This window comes from Lampetra planeri, chromosome 34 (genome assembly GCF_965212315.1).
Source record: "Lampetra planeri chromosome 34, kcLamPlan1.2.h2, whole genome shotgun sequence".
In the NCBI taxonomy this organism is placed as follows: Eukaryota; Metazoa; Chordata; class Hyperoartia; order Petromyzontiformes; family Petromyzontidae; genus Lampetra; species Lampetra planeri.
In genome coordinates this window covers 7630075-7649168 of record NC_136140.1, presented here as the reverse complement: position 1 = coordinate 7649168, position 19094 = coordinate 7630075, and the positions used below count along the sequence as shown (strand labels likewise).

The following is a 19094-nucleotide window of genomic DNA, read 5'->3' as shown; positions in this document are numbered from 1 at the left end:
AGGAGAGGGAGGGGGGAAAGGAGGGGGGGGGAGGAGGGGGGGGAAGGAGGGGGGGGAAGGAGGGGTGGGAGAAAGGAGGGAGGGGGGAAGGAGGGGGGGAGAAAGGAGGGAGGGGGGGAAAGAGGGGGGGGAAAGGAGGGAGGGGGGCAAGAGGGAAGGGAGGGGGGGAAAGGAGGGGGAGGGGGGAAAGAGGGGGGGGGTGAAAGAGGGGGAGGGGGGAAAGGAGGGGGGGAAGGAGGGAGGGGGGAAAGGAGGGGGGAAAGGAGGGGGGAAAGGAGGGAGGGGGGAAAGGAGGGGGAGGGGGGAAAGGAGGGGGGGGGGAAGGAGGGGGGAAGGAGGGGGGGGGAAGGAGGGAGGGGGGAAAAGGAGGGATTCGCTTTGTATTAAATATTGAGGTTTAACCAAATTAAATAAGGGGCCATAATATCCAATCAGAGGGAAATGTTTAGACTTCAGAGTGCAGTATTCACATGCCCCACACATATACTCGTATGCATTCGTACTTGGGCATGAGCCCCTTCTCACAAATGTCTGGTCCACAGTAGGAACAGCTACTTATCAACGAACCCTCCCACCAATGTAAGCCAGATCAAGTGTTGGCAACATCATGTTGTACTTCTAGCAAAGCATGAATACGTTCATTGCACCGTATCAAACAATGAGTATTCAAACGTATATGTAAATGGTCTCTCTATATGCTGCGATAGTGTTTATCTTAAGTGGTGAATTTCTGCGTTAAATGCAGACAGTGCAAGATATATTCATTTCAGGTATAGATTATGCAAAAACAAACTCCGGACGACCACACATGACAAATATTTGTATATTTAATGTGCAATCAACAACACAGGCATCACAGGGAAGGCATACTGTGAGGCAAACAATAGGCAACAGTCACCGGACTAACACTACTTTGGATGTAGAGGCATGAGTCGAGATACTTACTTTTAACAGCAAGATACAAGTTAACATATAATTGTACTGTTAAACATCATGTACGCAAAGCGCCTAACAAATGTAATGCACTGTATTGCAGTTTGAGCAAAGTTAAAGGCCCTCAGAGGGGGCTTGAAATTCGTGTCCTTTGCACGTGAAATTAATCAGTCTCGCGTTCCGTCTCCTCGGCAAGATTTGTTCTCCCTCTGCTTAACATCTTCAACGTCACCTCAAACCCTTCCCCTGGTCTTTCCTCCCCTGCCCGCCCATGTACAATCCCACCCACCACCTTTCTCTTGACATCACACCCTCCCAGTGAGATGTAGCTCCCCTCCACCCCCACAATTGTAAAGCAGTGGTGCCCGCCAATGTTCACAGTCTCAATATTTTCAACCTCCCATTTCACAAATACAGCACGGTCAAAAGGTGTCATTGTGCCGCGTAAGGCCCATTTACAATATAATGTACAGGTTTAAGTGCAAAAGCACATTGAAGGATATTTTTCTTAAAACAAAAAAAATCCTTTATGCGTCACAATGGCACTTTCCTTGAGGTTCTGTCAACTTTTCAAGAAAATTGGCCAAAACAAAAACACTTGAAGCACTGTTCCCATCAAGCAAAACCAGCACTTGACACCCATGAAACATAACAAGCAAAAACATCAGCATGATAATTCATCGTGGCATGCTGATCAATAAACATGTGCTTCTTTTTATACAAGTACAGAATATGAACCATGCAAAATATACAAAACCACAACAGTAAATCAGGGAGGCACATCATTATTTCCAGGTCAAGACACATTATATGGTACTTTTTTTAATTCGTGGCAAGACTTATTTATGTACAAAATAATAAAACAAAACTTACAAAATATTGCAACGTTTATACAAGATAAATATTGGCAATTGACTATTTGCACGTTTTGCAGAAGATCGTGAGTGTTCAGCGAGTTATTGAAATTGTTCAGTGGGAAGTTCTTCCGGTGATGTTTCCCATTACGGATGACCTCTTCAAGAAACTACAAACTTGCGCTTGTGCCTTCAGGTCATTGCAGTGAATCATTTCGTTTTGTTGGAAAAGCCCTTCAACATCTTCCCTAATTTTGTCGCACTGTATTTAATGCTTTTTAACAACCCTGTAAAAACAGCACTGTATTACAATAGGGCATCACACACAAAAGAGCCTTAAAAGTGACTGTGCTCTATTTTCACAACTTACCTGCAGTTGCAATGCCCTTGATGCTTTGAGATAGACTGGAAGATTTCACAATTTGAACAATGCCTGTGAATTTAAAATTAACAAGAAGGATTGGTCAAAAAATAGTTTCACTTTCACAAAGCCTTTCTCACCTCACAGTTGCATCATTATTATTTATGCAATGCTTTCATTTAAAAAGCGCTATACAGTTTAGCCTAAAAATCCCAAAATAAGCAGATGATGCACCACGGTCCCTCATCCAAAGAGCTTACATGCTCAATGTGAAGGGGAATGCAAGCTATAGATGAGAAGTAATTCTTATTTTTACAGGTACTTTGTAACTTTATGAGCCGGTGTTCTTTTCTCTCTTAAGCCGGTGTTTCTCAAAGTTTTTGGACCCTGGACCACTCAGCCAATGCAAACATTTCCACAAACCATACAGCCCCCCACTCCTTGGGACGAAATGCATTCACTTATCTCTAAATACCAGTAAAACAAAATGATTCATATTACCGGAACATAAAAAAGTGTTTTTGTGAACACGGCCATCAGGTTTGGGTTTTGTTTTGTTTTAGAGGGGGGCATTTCGATCTTTGGGCTTGGGTCGTTAAATCAAAATAATTTACCTAACTTCATTTCTAAATTAAATATTATAAGTAAAATATGAATTAATGTCGGAAACAAAAGGTATAAACATTGCCATTATTTCTGGATCAACCTGTATTTGTGTCAGCCCGCAGACAACATGGAGAACCGTCGCGAACTACCGGAGACCACTCTTTGAGAACCGATGCCTCAACCTATCTGCTGAAGGGCAGGTTCATGGATTAAGCTCCCTTCATCTTATCCCATCGCACTCCCCCTCTTCACCTCGCAACACCACGTTCCATAACACTATGGTTCTTGAGCCATTACAAGGTTAGCAAAGGTGGAAGTAGGTGCGTAATAACATTTGATTTTGCTGCACTGGCTCACTACTGACTGCAATGGCATTACACTATCCAGGCTCAATTCTGCTTAGCTTCATTGGAACCTCATTTGCCAGTAAAAAAGTATGATAATATATTTTTTTTACCCTTCTATCTGGCAACAAAACTGACAACCGTGCGCCTTTTGGCGTCATCTGGTCCAACCCATGTGAGACTAGGCTCTAAGGAAAGCTGTCTCGGGTGTGGACCAATCAACTTCAAAGACAGTGCATACATTATCAAAGTTATGTTTTTTGTTTGCATTATGACTGCAGGTATTGTGGTCTATGCAAACATGACTCCTTGTAAAAAAAGGTGTCAGTTTTGTTGCCAGATAGAAGGGTAAACAAGTATAACCCGTAAAAACAAAGTTTTTCACTATAAATCCTTTATATGCGTGGCGGCTAGAGTCCTCTCGTCTTCTGGCTTGAGATGGCTGCCACCTATGGGTCAGATGATTGCATGCCACCATTAAGCAATTGGTAATTAAATATAATATTTTTGTCCTAAAAAGTGTAAAATTTTGGAAAAAATTTTCACGAACATTAATTGTCACGCACAACGAGTCTGTGTGCAAAATGGCAGCTCGATTGGATCACAGGAAGTGGGTTAAAAAACGACCGAAAGATGTGCACGGTCGTAAGCGCGCAAGCAAGCAAGCAAGCGAACTTATTATAAAGGATTTAATAAAAGATTTAAAAATACATTCGCCTGTGGAGGACGCGGGGATTGTTCCCGCGACCTTTGGCATGGGAAGCGAGGGCGCTACCAACTGCGCTACTCCGCCAGGGCCTGTGGAGGTGTCACGCTCTGGGCTCCTACACTGTGACGTTCAGCCAAATCCATGAATGAGTTGTATTTGAATAAATAAAAAATATTTTTTTTGCCTAAAAAGTGTAAAATTTTGGGAAAAAAATTTCACGAACATTAATTGTCACGCACAACGAGTCTGTGTAGAAAATATCAGCTCGATTGGATCACGGGAAGTGGGTTAAAAAACGACCGAAAGATCTGCACGGTCGTAAGCAAGCAAGCGAACTTAATATAAAGGATTTAAAAAAACAATTATCTGCTTAGCTTATTAGATCTAATGAAATTGGAGGAGGCATTCTACATTATTTGGTCAGCGACTCTTTTAAATCCACCAATTCACTCTTTATGATTACACGCCGGTGTGACTGGAGTGTGTGCACCCGAGACAGACCTTGCAGTACCAGACTTCCACAGTCAGGGTTCTGCGCCACCTGCAAGAGCACCTCCTCCACGTCGCGGTTTCTCCCCGGGGGATCCACAAGTAAAGTCACCTGCTGCTGCAGCGTGCGTGGCAGTGACATGAGCTGTAGGAACTGGCTCTCCATGCTCTTGTCAAGCTGTGACGCAGCCACACACAGGACACATCATCATCATCCATGAGTAATCTCTATGCTGGAAATAATAAAATAATAAAAATAAAACATAATAAAATAATTCTCACGACGTTTCGGCCACAACGCAAGCAGCCGTCCTCAGGTGGAGAACAGGTCTGTCGAGGAGACAGAGTCTGACAGTTCTCCACCTGAGGACGGCTGCTTGCGTTGTGGCCAAAACGTCGTGAGAATTATTTTATTATGTTTTATTTGTATTATTTTATTATTTCCATTCTACGTGACTTTACCAAAAGAACCAAGAAGATGAATCCCTGCAGTCACGAAAGCTTTCAATCGAAATTTAATCTCTATGCTGTCACCATCTTTTATGATCTTGTATTGTAATAATACATTCAGCAATCTTGAATAATATAAATTAAACACGTAGGCTTTAGCGACCAATATTATGACTCAGAATATATTATTTGGGTCAGATCGCGGAACATTGTACTAATTTGTTAAAAGTTGTGAGATTACTCTTGAACATGCAGTTGTGCGGCAGCAGTAATAATTTGGAACATTTCTTTACGTGACAACTTTATTAATTGGCTGTGTTGGGTGAAGGAGGGTTTACAACACATATTGTACTTGCGTGATCGGACCCAAAAATACATCTATTATGAATCACAACATGAAAAGAAAATATGTAATTCCTAGATGCATGATTTAATGGATTACAAGAGTAAAAAAACGGACTTCAATTGATTGATCATGTCTATTAGTTATATAACACACATTACCATTACACTTAGGCCTGCTGTTTCAGGGACATTTTAAATACTTTAAAGTCAGGTGGCTAAGTGGTGCACGAGTCAGAGCACAGAGTTTGTAGAGCTGTATTCCAGGGTTCTGATATAAGCAGATATTTGGGTTCTCAAAACTGGGATCCCAAGTGCAGTGAGTTTGCTGTTCTCAGACTGGTTTCTAATGACTGCACACAAAAAAAAAACAAGAGAATCAAAACAGAAAATTGTTGGCCTGCCTGTAATAAAATTAACGCCACGATTGTAGGGTGTGTGGATACAATGTCAACTGAAATTCAGTTGAATTGGACAGACGCGCTAACCACCAGAGAGGCTCACACACCAATTCTAAACATGTGCGTGCGACTGGAGTGCCGGACTGTACCTCGAGCTTGCCCTGGGTCTGCTTGAAGACCACGTGCGGGTTCTCGTGTAGGAGGCGAGCGTAGAGCCTGCGAAAGTGTTCAACGTTCGGCTTGACGATATTCTCCACTTTGGACCTGTCCTCTCCCACAGTCATCCGGAAATCGCCTGCAGGAAGAATAATATCGGTGAGAATCACTTAACTCATTCCACTGATGAAGGAAGAAAAAAAAATATCAGAGCCAATAAACTATGGACGAACCTACCAACTCCAAGCAAGAGTTGGTAGGTTACACAGGTTTGTCAAAATCCCAAACCCACATGGCTCTAAAGCGGTCAAGAGCTGTCAGTCGAGGAAATATGTTTGTAAACCGATCTTTGTAAGAATAATAATTTCCAACTGTAAGGCACATTTGATCCATAGATCATGAAAGGGCTTTTTAATGTTTTCTCCCATATGCTTAGACTTTCACTGGGTAGGCAGGCATTTTCTCCTAAATGCAAAAACACTCCTTTAAAAGGAAATGGACAAACATTACAATGCAATACCCTCCTGAAAATGAGCTTTGAGGCTCAATGAGGCTTTTTTTAAAGTGATAGTATTCCCATACCTGCATAAGAGAGCCTGGTTATGGCAAGATACAACTCCTCCTCATTGAAGGACTCAGGCAGCATCAGAAAAGCACAGTTGATGGCACTCTTCAAGTTGCTCAAAAGGGCAGCTTCTAGTCGGCTATCACTGCTTTGTTTCAGAACCTTCACCTGTGGAATCAATCACGAACATATTTTGAATCAAACTAAGACAACGCGTTAAATATAATGGCAGTTCCTTTAAAATTCGTACTTTTTTTTTAACTGCACCACTTACTGGTTTATGAAGTCTGCCACTAATGTACATTGTCTTCCAATGAATCAGATCATCGATCAGGTTTTTGGTGCTTATAACTCCATATTTTATCGTCTGAAAAATATATCAAAAAGAACACCATCAGTCACATGGATGCCTGCATTTATAAGACATAACACATTTATTACAATGTTTTTTTCCCCACTTAAACAAGACCTTGCAGGCCTAGTATAGCTTGAAAGTAGGCACTTTTTTATGTTAAGCTTTGCTTTGAGGCATTATTTACATTGTCTGAAAGTCACACCATTGTCTGAAAGTCACACCACTGACTTCACTCATTTACCTAAACAGTTGAATAAAAGCTCATTTCTAACCATAAGGAACCACAAATCGATGGTATTGATGAGCTACATACACCCTGAGACCTTTGGCACAGGTCAACAACACATGTGATCAAGATTTTTCACCAAGCGAATATTAAACAGTTAAGAATTTAAAAACTGTCTTACCACTTCTCTAATTTCATGAGCTAGAGTAATGTTTTTTTTAAATAAAATTATGAAAAACCCGAGTAACATGTGCAATAAAATTCAAAAAAACCCACAATATAATTTTTATTTATTGGATAAACTTGAGGGGGTCAAACGTGACTGGTTGATGGAGGGCAGAGCTAAACTTGGCTTCACGTCACTCATGCAGTGCAGTTTTATCAAGAATTGTAGTTTATCAAGAAATTCAGTCCGCCTTACAATGGCACTTTACCGATTTGTTTAAGCATAATTTTATAGTCTTGATTCCTGGATTCTCGCAATTTTAAGATGCATCTTACATATAAAATCTGCGTTAATCTTTATCAAAATTCCATTCTATCTTGTTTGTCATTGCTCATTCTACTTATCTCAAATGCTAATTAAGTATTGTTTTTTGTTAAACCAACGACATGTGCATTATCTATATATATAAAAGGGAAATTTGTGAATGTGTGTCTGTTCGACATGTTTAGCATACTTCCCGACATGCATCAAACTTGAAATTTGGCATGCGAGTAGCTTCCAGACTGTACACAATGCAAAAAGTATAAATAGACTTTTGTATTTTGGGGGGGGAGGGGGGGCGCAATAATGGGTATATTTTGCACGGCAAGTGAGCGGTGACGTCACATCTGTGATGTCACCCGCATGCGGCAGGATTACGCAGTGTGCCTGCTGACGTCACGCGGTGTGCCTGCTGACGTCACGCAGCCCCCCCTCACCCTCCACGTAGGCCGTGTGTTAATCCAAGACAACAATCCAAGTCTCGGGCGAAGCCAGATAGTAAAGCTAGTAGCTTATATAAGCTTCATAGATTGTAAAATCGTAACTATTAGTGAGACTTGTGGCAGGCTTGTGTTCGGTCAACTGCAGATGAAATGTTTAAAGGCAATGTATATTTTGTCATGGTACAAAACGCAATCCAATAAAAATGCTTACAAAGTTATGGGAAACTGATGTCGCACAATAATTGTCATAATAATATAATAATTGTTTTTTTACCCTTTTATCTGGCAACAAAACTGACACCTTTTTTTTACAAGGAGTCATGTTTGCATTGACCACAATACCTGCAGTCGGAATGCAAACAAAATACATAACTCTGATGATATATGCACTGTCCTTGAAATTGATTGGTCCACACCCGAGACAGCTTTCCTTAGAGCCTAGTCTCACATGGTGTTGGACCAGATGACGCCAAAAGGCGCACAACTCAAAGACAATGCACCATCAGAGTATGAGAGCTCGGGGTAAGCATTTACACCATTGGAACCTTATTTGCCAGTAGCAAAATATGATAATTGTTTTTTTACCTTTTTATCTGGCAACAAAACCGAAACTGAATTTTTTACAAGGAAAAAAAAAGGTGTCAGTTTTATTTTATCTGGCAACAAAACTGATACCTTTTTTTAGTTTTTTTACAAGGAAAAAAAAGGTGTCAGTTTTATTTTATCTGGCAACAAAACTGATACCTTTTTTTTTACAAGGAAAAAAAAAGGTGTCAGTTTTGTTGCCAGATAAAAGGGTAAAAAACCAATTATCATATTTTGCTACTGGCAAATGAGGTTCCAATGATGGAATAATTGTCATATCGTGATATTTCACACACCGTCGTATCTTGGAAAATTAGACTGCGGCAACCCTACGTCCTATAACACGGACGACTTACCCGCCCCTCGCAGGGCACCAGGGTGTTGTAGTAGACGTGAGCTCCGTACTTGTCCTGCAGGTGGACCACTTGCCGTGGTCCAAGCCAGCGCAGAGCCGAGTAATGCTTGGGGTTGCTCTTCAGGTTGGCAGTGTGCCAAGTCAGAGGATTGTCCACCGCCAGCACAAAATCAAGCATGGTGTTCTGGGGAAGGACAGGCATTGCATTGCTCCACTGCTTTAAAGCTTTAAACAAAATAACTCTACGCAAAAGTGAGATTTAGTAGCATTCATAATCATACTGGTAGGAACCTCCTGGTTACACCAGCCCACAGGGGATTATTGTGTCCGTCCGTCGTGCAGGGAGGGGCTGGGTGGGGAGAGAGGGGCTGGGTGGGGAGGGGAGGGTGGGGAGGGGCTGGGTGGGGAGGGGAGGGTGGGGAGGGGCTGGGTGGGGAGGGTGGGGAGGGGCTGGGTGGGGAGGGGCTGGTCACCCCGTGGTGCCCTTATAAAACTCAACGTTTAACCTACTCACGCCAGCTTGTGCCCGCCCTCACAGTCGGCCATATTTGCGGAATACGCCACGCCGCCGTTGACCCTGGCCATTGACCGAGCAACCCAACGTTCCTACCAGCTTCCTCCGCAGGAATGTGTTTACACTGGCACTAAGGTTATGCATGTTAAAACCCTGTAACCAGGACCCCATATTTGTGTGTGACCTTCATTCCGGCATCGCTCAGAAGCCATGAGGCCATCTCCCCTTTCTTTGTCTCCAGTGTCCCCACTGCCCCATTCTCATATTCCCCTTCTGTGCTCCTCATCGCCCACATTGTATCCCCCAGTGTCTCTGTATCCCTGGTGCCACAGTGTCCCACGACTACTCATGCCACACAGTGTCTCTCTCGGTACCCATTGTACATCTGTTGCCTCTAATTGACACTCAATGTGTCCAACTGTTGACGAGTCAACCCATTGCACCCACCGTCTACCCGTGCACCCAATACACCTCAATAATCACGAATGCCGCTCACTGACACTCGGGTGTCCTTGTAGTAAGCGAGTGTCTCAAGGTGTCTTTCACTGCGCCCGGTGCTTTTGATTGCATCTCAGTATCCACCCCAGTCTCTCACACATGGCCCCAGTGGCTTTCGCTCTCGCCAATGTTACTTGGTGCCTTCAAGTATCCCCAAGTGTCACCTCGCCTCCCTGTTTTCAATCTCCGCGTATTCCCAGTGTGACGGTGTCAACAAGTGCCGATCACTGGAGTACAGTATCTATCACCAATACCATCCAGTTACCATTGCACGCGGATTGTCTCTCAACATCTCTCCGTGCCTCCCCCCCCATTACCACTCAGACAAAGCAATGCCACAATTGCCCCCCCCCCCTCCATTACCACTCAGTTAATGCGAGGTGTGTGTGTTAATGCAAGGTGTATGTGTGTGGATGTTAATGCGAGCTGTGTGTGTAGATGTTAATGCGAGCTGTGTTAATGTTAATGTGAGCTGTGTGTGTTAATGCAAGGTGGTGTGTGTGCTAATGCGAGCTGTGCGTGTGTTAATGCGAGCTGTGTGTTAATGCGAGCTGTGTGTTAATGCGAGGTGTGTGTGTTAATGCGAGCTGTGTGTTAATGCGAGGTCTGTGTGGATGTTAATGCGAGCTGTGTGTGTTAATGCGAGCTGTGTGTGTTAATGCGAGCTGTGTGTCAATGCAAGCTGTGTGTGTGTTAATGTGAGGTGTGTGTTAATGCGAGGTGTGTGTGTTAATGCGAGGTGTGTGTGTGTTAATGCGAGCTGTGTGTGTTAATGCGAGCTGTGTGTTAATGCGAGCTGTGTGTTAATGCGAGCTGTGTGCGTTAATACGAGCTGTGTGTGTGTTAATGCGAGCTGTGTGTCAATGCGAGCTGTGCGTTAATGCGAGCTGTGTGTGTGTGTTAATGCGATCTGTGTGTGTGTTAATGCGAGCTGTGTGTTAATGCGAGCTGTGTGTGTTAATGCGAGCTGTGTGTGTTAATGCGAGCTGTGTGTTAATGCGAGCTGTGTGTTAATGCGAGCTGTGTGCGTTAATGCGAGCTGTGTGTTAATGCGAGCTGTGTGTTAATGCGAGCTGTGTGCGTTAATACGAGCTGTGTGTGTGTTAATGCGAGCTGTGTGTCAATGCGAGCTGTGCTTTAATGCGAGCTGTGTGTGTGTGTTAATGCGAGCTGTGTGTGTGTTAATGCGAGCTGTGTGTTAATGCGAGCTGTGTGTTAATGCGAGCTGTGTGTTAATGCGAGCTGTGCGTTAATGCGAGCTGTGTGTGTGTTAATGCGAGCTGTGTGTTTTAATGCGAGCTGTGTGTGTTAATGCGAGCTGTGTGTTAATGCGAGCTGTGTGTTAATGCGAGCTGTGTGTTAATGCGAGCTTTGTGTTAGTGTTAATGCGAACTTTGTGTTAGTGTTAATGCGAGCTGTGTGTTAATGCGATCTGTGTGTGTTAATGCGAGGCTGTGTGTGTTAATGCGAGCTGTGTGTTAGTGTTAATACGAGCTGTGTGTTAATGCGAGCTGTGTGTGTGTTAATGCGAGCTGTGTGTTAATGCGAGCTGTGTGTTAATGCGAGCTGTGTGTTAATGCGAGCTGTGTGTTAATGCGAGTTGTGTGTTAATGCGAGCTGTGTGTTAATGCGAGCTGTGTGTTAATGCGAGCTGTGTGTGTTAATGCGAGCTATGTGTTAATGCGAGCTGTGTGTTAATGCGAGCTGTGTGTGTTAATGCGAGCTGTGTGTGTTAATGCGAGCTGTGCGTTAATGCGAGCTGTGTGTTAATGCGAGGCTGTGTGTTAATGCGAGGCTGTGTGTTAATGCGAGCTGTGTGGATGTTAATGCGAGCGGTGTGTGTGTGTTAATGCGAGCTGTGTGTGTTAATGCGAGCTGTGTGTGTGTGTTAATGCGAGCTGTGTGTTAATGCGAGCTATGTGTTAATGCGAGCTGTGTGTGTTAATGCGAGCTGTGTGTGTTAATGCGAGCTGTGTGTGTTAATGCGAGCTGTGCGTTAATGCGAGCTGTGCGTTAATGCGAGGCTGTGTGTTAATGCGAGGCTGTGTGTGTGTGGTCGTCTCGTCACTCACCGGCGGCGAGGCGGCATCGGCGGTGCGGCCCCGCTGCTGGAAGACGCCCGAGCCGTAGGCGACTGCGAAGCTCACCTCGTGGGGGAGGTGGGTCAAGATCCTGCGGTAGACGCCGCCGCTCAAGGACAGCGACATCGCGACCTGGCAACCTCACAACCTCAACCTCACGACCTCAACCTCACGACCTCCCAACCTGTCGACTTCCACGCTCCGACAACCTTCACCGCACAATTCGCCACCGCCGCGCCGCTTACAAAAACCGTAGCCCGCACGCGCGACCGGCCAATCACGATCGTCTTTACGGCGGCGGCCGTCCAATGGGAAGCGCAGACGCGGCGCGCGCGCGCTTATCCGCTGTACGGAATGCAAATGGGGCGAGGGCTGTTTTCGCGATCGCGCGGGTGGTTTTTGTGTTCGGAGTCCGCGAGTCTAGTCGAGTTGCGACGAGTTCGTGTTTTGGTTGGAGGGGGGGGGCAGTCACTGATTACAATCAACTTCTCTCACAAGGCAAGGCGTTGTCGATGTGCGGTCTCGCATTTGAAGGGGGGGTGGGACGGTGGTTGCCGCTGCCGAGTAGCACGCCACGTGGTTCGCACGTGGTTGTCACTTGGAGCTTTGCGCGTGGTGCCTGCACGCTTGGGGAAGGTCGCCGTGACCGAGATAACGAATTGTTAAGACGCTTGACGAACGCATGCAGGTGGCGAACTGTTCTATACTCTTCGGTTTTTTCGGTAAAGTCACGTAGGTAAAAATAAAAATAAATAACAAAAATAATACCGAAAAAACTTGCAGTCACGAAAGCTTCAAATCTAGAACTGTTGCACTTTGTTGTGCGTGTTTTCATTTTTGTACGGTGCTGGAGACGTATGCTAAGCATGGGGTGAGCCTGGGTCGTGCTGGAATATGTGGCTGCATGCATAACAGCTGATATAGGCTGCGGAGCTACGTGATGCGCAGCATAGGGGGCGGTTCAGCAACTTAATTCTGTTCTTGGTTCTTTCGGTAAAGTCACGTAGAAGGGAAATAATAAAAATTTAACATAATAAAATACTATGTATTTACAATGTATTTTATAATGTTTTTTTTTTATTAAAAGTAAAACATAATAAAATACAAATAAAACATAATAAAATACAATGTATTTACAATGTCTTTTATAATGTTTTATTTTTATTATTTCCCTTCTACGTGACTTTACCGAAAGAACCAATAAGATGAATCCCTGCAGTCACGAAAGCTTTAAATAGAAATTTTACTTAATTCTGCTGTACTAAGCTCACATCTGCTACGCTCCTTGGCTTTACCAACTCGCGTTAACCAGCGTGGTGAAGTCATTGATTCCCACGATCCGCACCGCGTCGGATGAAGGTTTCCATGCAGCAGTGGATCGATCCCTGTGTCATGGGCCCAGTGAATTAACAGCACAATTGTCTTGCGTTGCAGATGCTCATAATAGCTCTCATTTGAGGACAAAATGACAATCATGGGCCAGTCACTGATAGCCATCGATGTCATCGAATTCGGTCAATGGAAGCTTTACATCATTCCGATTTATATTATTGGGTCTTTCGGTAAAGTCACGTGGATAGTTTCAAAGAAAATACCAAAAAACTACGACGTTTCGATCGCAACACAAGCGTGCAGGATCAGGAAGATGACGAACGCTTGTGTTGCGATCGAAACGTAGTTTTTTTTGTTATTTTCTTTGAACCTATCTACGTTACTTTACTGAATGACCCAAAAATATTAATTCCTGCAGTCACGAAAGCTTTAAGTCATCATTCCGATTTGTCACCTGGCAGATTGAATACACATCTGTGTTTTGGCATGCCTCCTAACATGAACTCCCCCCCCCCTCCCATCCATGCCTTCAAACCCCAGGCGTCATGTTCGTGGCATCATTCATGAAATGCCCAACTGCACACAGAGTGCTGAAAATTGTTCACAGACGATTGCACGGTAAGCTTTCGTCAATACGTGCACTTGCTTTGAGCTGTATCAGATGCCACTGAAAAGAGCACGGGCTCGTTTCAAGATGTTGCTTTAGATATGATCACGGTCATGTTCCTGCAATGTTTATTTTCGGTAATTGTCCCTCTTTATGCTGATGCCACAGTCATTTGCAAACCGGCATAGAAACATTTTATGATGTAGGTGATGGATAAGAATGTCATTATTTCCTCTAAAGATTTTCGATGTAATCCCCCCCCCTCTCCCCCAAAATAATCGATAAATGGCCATGATTCAAAGTTGTGCTTAAATTGAAGAATAATTTTACATTTTGGTGAATGTAGTTGCCACTAGTGGCTGCATGGTTAAAGTTTTGCAACATGTACCAATAAAAAAAACATTCACTACACGTAATTTATGCATGTATCAGTTACTTAAGTGATATTAATCGAGTTGATGCATTATTGCATTCTTCGTCATTCAGGTGTATGCCTGAGATGCAAACGTGCCATTACTGCTGTGAAATGATGTAGTGTATACTGCATCACTCAAAAAGCTTACGCTCGAATCGCCCAGCAAAATCCATTGTAATTTACCACGTAGATCCTCCCCACCTTCAACACGCACTGACCAGCATGGATGACATTGTTTCGATGATTGCTGGCCACTCCACTGAAGATGTGCACAGGACATTACAAAGCGATTTTAATACAATTCAACTAATCGCACTTAAGCTGGTTTTAAATGCCAATAAATCAAAAGTTATTTATTTCCCTCCAGGGAAAAGGCAACCGGCAACTTTTCCTTAACTATGCACGCTGGAAAACAAACAAATTGAACAGGTTGATCAAATAAATTACCTTGAGGTCATCATAGACTCTTAACTCACTTTCCAGGGTCACATTGAACATACTGCGAGGAATGCAAAATTAAAAACTAACTTTCTCTGCAGACATAAACATTGCTTGCCAGCTAAGTTTTGGTTACAATTTGTAAGGACTACCTTACTACCATTATTTTACTCATGTGGCGTTGTGTATCAAGCCGCCTCCAATACAACACTGAATAAGCTCATTTCCACTTATAATTCTGCTCCAAGATTTGCACCGGATGCCAATTATAAGTCGACTCATCATTGTGGCGGACAAAAAAACTAAATTAACATCACTCCATGATCGCAGGACGATTTAGCAGGCGTTGTTTATTTACAATATCATTAATAGTAATTCGGCAGAATATTTGTTGGATTTGTTGACACGACCGGAGGGCAGACCTAACCTGAGGAGTTCATCACTCGTGTTGAGCGTTCCCAGACATAAAACAAGTTTTGGTGAACGAGCGTTTATGGTGGCTGCCCCTCCTTGTCTGTGGCACAATATTGGCACAAAATTTGGTCTGCAAATCGCTACTTTCATGTGAATTTGTGCCCTGCTGCCGATGTATAAAGAGTTTGACGAGCTGCAAAATATGAATTGCCTGTAAGCGACCACTTTAGCGCATTGCAGGGTTTTTTTTTATAGATGCTGTTTTATTTATTCCTCACTAATGCCATCGTGTTTTATGCCAAATCTGCATTACAATTATTAATATGGCAGATTTTAATTAGTCTTTTTTTAGATAAAGCATGCTATTTTCATAATACATATTTCACTTGTTTTTTTTCTATTTTTTAAGTTTTTTTATTGCGATTATGATTTGCTATCTATTTTTTATTTCGCTTATTTGTGCATTAATCATTTCTTTTACTCTGACTTGTTGCGTATGTCGGGGAAGCCGGTGGTGTTACTTTTTGTTGATAAAACCCGATTTAAGAGCTTATTGGCTCACAGGGTAATTCAAAATAAACTTAACTGAAGAATGTTCAATTAACACCCAGGACCCACATAGCGTGGGGAGACCCTCATCCAGCAGTGGATTTCCAAAACAGCTTTACACGTACATTACTTAAAACCCAAACTGTCTTTCGAGTACTTATTCTCTCATTGAACAGGAGTGGTTGTGTAAAAAAGGTCATCAGTGACCGTATGAGACCATGAGCATCTTAAATTGGTTCATCATAATGAAAAGGCTAGCTTGAACATTTGCTCAGTCTAAATCCACTCTACGTGAAGTAACATTATGATGTGCGACGTTACGGAGCTGATTGGAGAGACGGTGACTTGGAGATGCTTGATCGTTGCAGGTGATGGGGTCAGGGTGCACCCCCGTGTGGCGAACGCCTTAGCAAAGCAGCAGCCAGTGGTCGCTTTGGAGAGCACCATTGTCACCCACGGCATGCCCTACCCACACAACCTCAGGTGCTTCACGATCCCACAATCCGCAACGATCCGCAACAATCTCACCTGCAACCCATGTCGGTCACGGAGGGTCAAACAACCCTCCCTCAGTGACGGACACGGCGTGGTGAGGGCCTCGTCCAGAAACAGCACTGTCAATAAGCGTTTCATCATCAGCTCCCATGGTCAATCCACTGCTTGATGATCGCCTCCACAAACCTTTACCACCTCTCACTGTCACGCAATGGTCGGCAACGATCCTCCCCCGCCTCACAGCACGGAAAGGCCTTCATTAAGCAGTGGACTGACAAAGGGCTGTATACTATGAGACCTCCTTTACCAGTGGCAAAATATCATAATAGGTTTTTACCCTTTCAACTGGTACAAAAACTGACACCTTTATACAAGGCATCATGTTTGCAATAACCACAACACAAGCAGTCAAAATGCAAACAAGGACAGTGCATATCATTATCATCATCAGAGTTGTTTCTTTTTGTTTGCATTTTGACTGCTTGTGTTGTGGTTATTGCAAACATGATGCCTTGTATAAAGGTGTCAGTTTTTGTACCAGTTGAAAGGGTAAACACCTATTACTATAAAGGGCTGTATATAATATTTTATTACTTCAATTAATAATGCGAGCTTAAGAATCAAACTCTTAGTTCTTTCGGTAAAGTCACGTAGGTAAAAAATGAAATTAAAATTAATAAAAAATAAAAACAATAAAATCACGACGTTTCGGAGGCAACACAAGCTTCCGTCTTCAGGTGAAACTGTCACAGCAAAACATCTGTATCAAGTGGAGAAAAGTCCCAAGAGGTACGACCTTATATACTGGTTGGGGGGTGGGGGAGCCAGGAAGGGCCGCGGGAGAGGAGGAGTTGTGAGATGGTCAGTACTGCTGCTGGAACTGAGCCTTTGTAATGTAGATGGCATATGTAGATAATGAGCGTTCGCTGGCGAGTGCAGGACGGCGCTGGAGGTGGAGGCGATTGTGGCACGGCGTGGCGCCGTGCCGGCCACGGTGGGCGTGCTGAGCGGCAGGATTCACGTGGGCCTGGAGGAATCGGAGCTGGCTCAGCTGGCGCAGATTCCCGACGCCGTCAAGGTGTCCCGCCGAGACCTGGCCTACGTCGTCGCCCAAGTACGGAGAGCAGTGGACGTGTAGCAGTCACAGTGTAGCAAAGTGGTGCCGTGGCCGGAAAAACAAGGTTTTGTTTGGTACAGGCCCACTTCCAGTTCGTTTCAGATGGGGGGCAGGGCCCACCAACCCCCATCCCAGCACCCACCTCGTGCTGGCCCTGGTTGGGTAGGAGATGTTTTCAGGACGGTGGAGGGCCGGTTAACAAGACAGACATTGGAACTTTCTCCACAAATCCGGCGATCAAGGGGAAGACCTAAGAGCAGATGGTGAGATACTATTCGGATAGGTCTTGATGGTCGTGTGTCTATTGTGCAGCAATGGTGGCATCTGACAGAGTAAAAAACGTTGGAGAGGTTTGGTGAGATCAAAGGCTTTGACCATTTCCCGCACCTCTGATTAGCATGGTTGGCTACGTACAGTGAGAAAGAAGTTCAAGATACGTACGTTGACATCTTGATCTTCATAGATATTGATAATGCAAATAATCTATGGGTGGGGAATTTTTTACTTACTTAGGGCTGAATAGAAATGGCAGGCGACATACTTCTGTCACTGTAATCAGCCCTTGCAGTGACAGAAAGTGACTGAGTGTGCTACAATTATAACCGTCATTGTTCTGGCAACTTTTCATTGATGCCCGCAGCAACAGATATGGAGTAAATCGGTATAAACAAAATGCTTTGTTCACACTGGATATTTTTTGCATGTAATTTCCTGCTTGTGGAATCGGCAGGGATTGTCTGGAGGGACCACCGTGTCTGGCACGATGATAGCTGCCCACAAGGCAGGGATCCACGTGTTTGTGACGGGCGGCATCGGCGGAGTCCACAGAGATGTCCAATCAAGTGAGGCTTTCTGTGAAATTCTCCTAAAGCACCTTTTCGTGTAATAAATGGTAAAAGTGTGAGTTAATTAATAATTACTGTTACGTTGTTATTTTCCTGCAGGTCTTGACATAAGTGCTGATCTCACTGAGTTAGGAAGAACACCCATTGCTGTTGTGTCGGCCGGCATCAAATCGATATTGGACATTGGAAGGACACTTGAGTATTTGGTACGTTGAATATACCGTCAAAGATACAACATTATCACATGACATGACCGGGTAGCTCAGGGGTCAGCCATGAGCCAGCACCACCGAGACGCTGCATGTTGATCAGAGGTTTTCGCTACGCAAGTTGTAATGAGTTACTGCTTCTCAGCCCAGTCCCCCATGAATGTGAAAAAAAATTAACCCGTAAAAACGAAGTTTTTCACTATAAATCCTTTATATGCGTGGCATCGGGGCGGCTAGAGTCCTCTCGTCCTCTGGCTTGAGATGGCTGCCACCTATGGGTCAGATGATTGTGTGCCAGCATTAACCAATTGGTTAATAAATATTTTTAAAAAATTTCCCTAAACAGTGTAAAATTTTGGAAAAAAAATTTCACGAACATTAATTGTCACGCACAACGAGTCTGTGTGCAAAATGTCAGCTCGATTGGATCACGGGAAGTGGGTTAAAAAACGACCGAAAGATTTGCACGGTCCTCAGCAAGCAAGCAAGCGAACTTAATATAAAGAACTTAATAACGTTTGTTCACTTAATTTGGCTTGATTGCCATGTAATGAATACTACAGGGTGCTTCAAAAAAATGATATTAACACTTCCGAGAATTTGCATCAATAGCACCAGAAATGTGCACGTACATTTGTTATCATGTTGCAGTGTAACATGATAACAAGTATTATTTGTACTTTTTCCATTTAAAACGATAGTCTCATATGAGTGTTAAAAAATGTGTTTAAGCACCCGTATTTGCAGGGAGGGTTAAATATTACACCTCGAATGTCGATACAGAATTCAGAAGTAGTTTCATGATCCGTAATAGAGGTTTTTGGGTTAGATCGCGTAAATATATAAATGTGTCGATAAAACCCGCCACCACCCGACAACCAATTAGTAAGCTTTGTCACGTAAACAGAACGTGCCAATT

The 19094-nt window shown here is 43.7% G+C and overlaps 2 protein-coding genes across 3 annotated transcripts in view; one reads left to right on the top strand and one right to left on the bottom strand.

Annotated features, from left to right (window-relative positions):
- Positions 1-809: 809 nt before the first annotated feature.
- On the bottom strand, positions 810-12127 carry LOC144730093 (phosphatidate cytidylyltransferase, mitochondrial-like). The gene is made up of 8 exons (XM_078610650.1): positions 11746-12127; positions 8663-8845; positions 6485-6577; positions 6228-6378; positions 5639-5784; positions 4309-4474; positions 2158-2220; positions 810-2074 (listed from the first exon to the last, which is right to left on the bottom strand). The coding sequence occupies exons 1-8, from the start codon at positions 11878-11880 to the stop codon at positions 1998-2000; spliced, it is 1014 nt and encodes a 337-aa protein (XP_078466776.1). The 5' UTR covers positions 11881-12127; the 3' UTR covers positions 810-1997.
- LOC144730092 (uncharacterized) overlaps positions 11758-19094 on the top strand; it is a 35178-nt gene continuing 27841 nt past the window's right edge. Inside the window, exons 1-6 of one of the 2 annotated variants that reach the window (XM_078610647.1) lie at positions 11758-12442; positions 13627-13704; positions 15878-15992; positions 16944-17118; positions 17852-17963; positions 18066-18172. In XM_078610647.1, coding sequence (XP_078466773.1) covers positions 13632-13704; positions 15878-15992; positions 16944-17118; positions 17852-17963; positions 18066-18172 — 582 coding nt within the window. In that variant the 5' untranslated portion in view covers positions 11758-12442; positions 13627-13631. Of the gene's footprint in view, positions 12443-13360; positions 13705-15877; positions 15993-16943; positions 17119-17851; positions 17964-18065; positions 18173-19094 lie in introns of those variants that run through there. The other variant, XM_078610648.1, reaches the window with a different exon arrangement.

Coding starts and splice junctions, on each gene's coding strand:
- LOC144730093 (XM_078610650.1), bottom strand. CDS start 11,880: ATGTCGCTGTCCTTGAGCGGCGGCGTCTACCGCAGGATCTTGACCCAC. Junction 8,846..11,745: donor CCGATGCCGCCTCGCCGCCG/GTGAGTGACGAG, acceptor GTCCTTCCCCAG/AACACCATGCTTGATTTTGT. Junction 5,785..6,227: donor AACCAGGCTCTCTTATGCAG/GTATGGGAATAC, acceptor TTCTTCCTGCAG/GCGATTTCCGGATGACTGTG.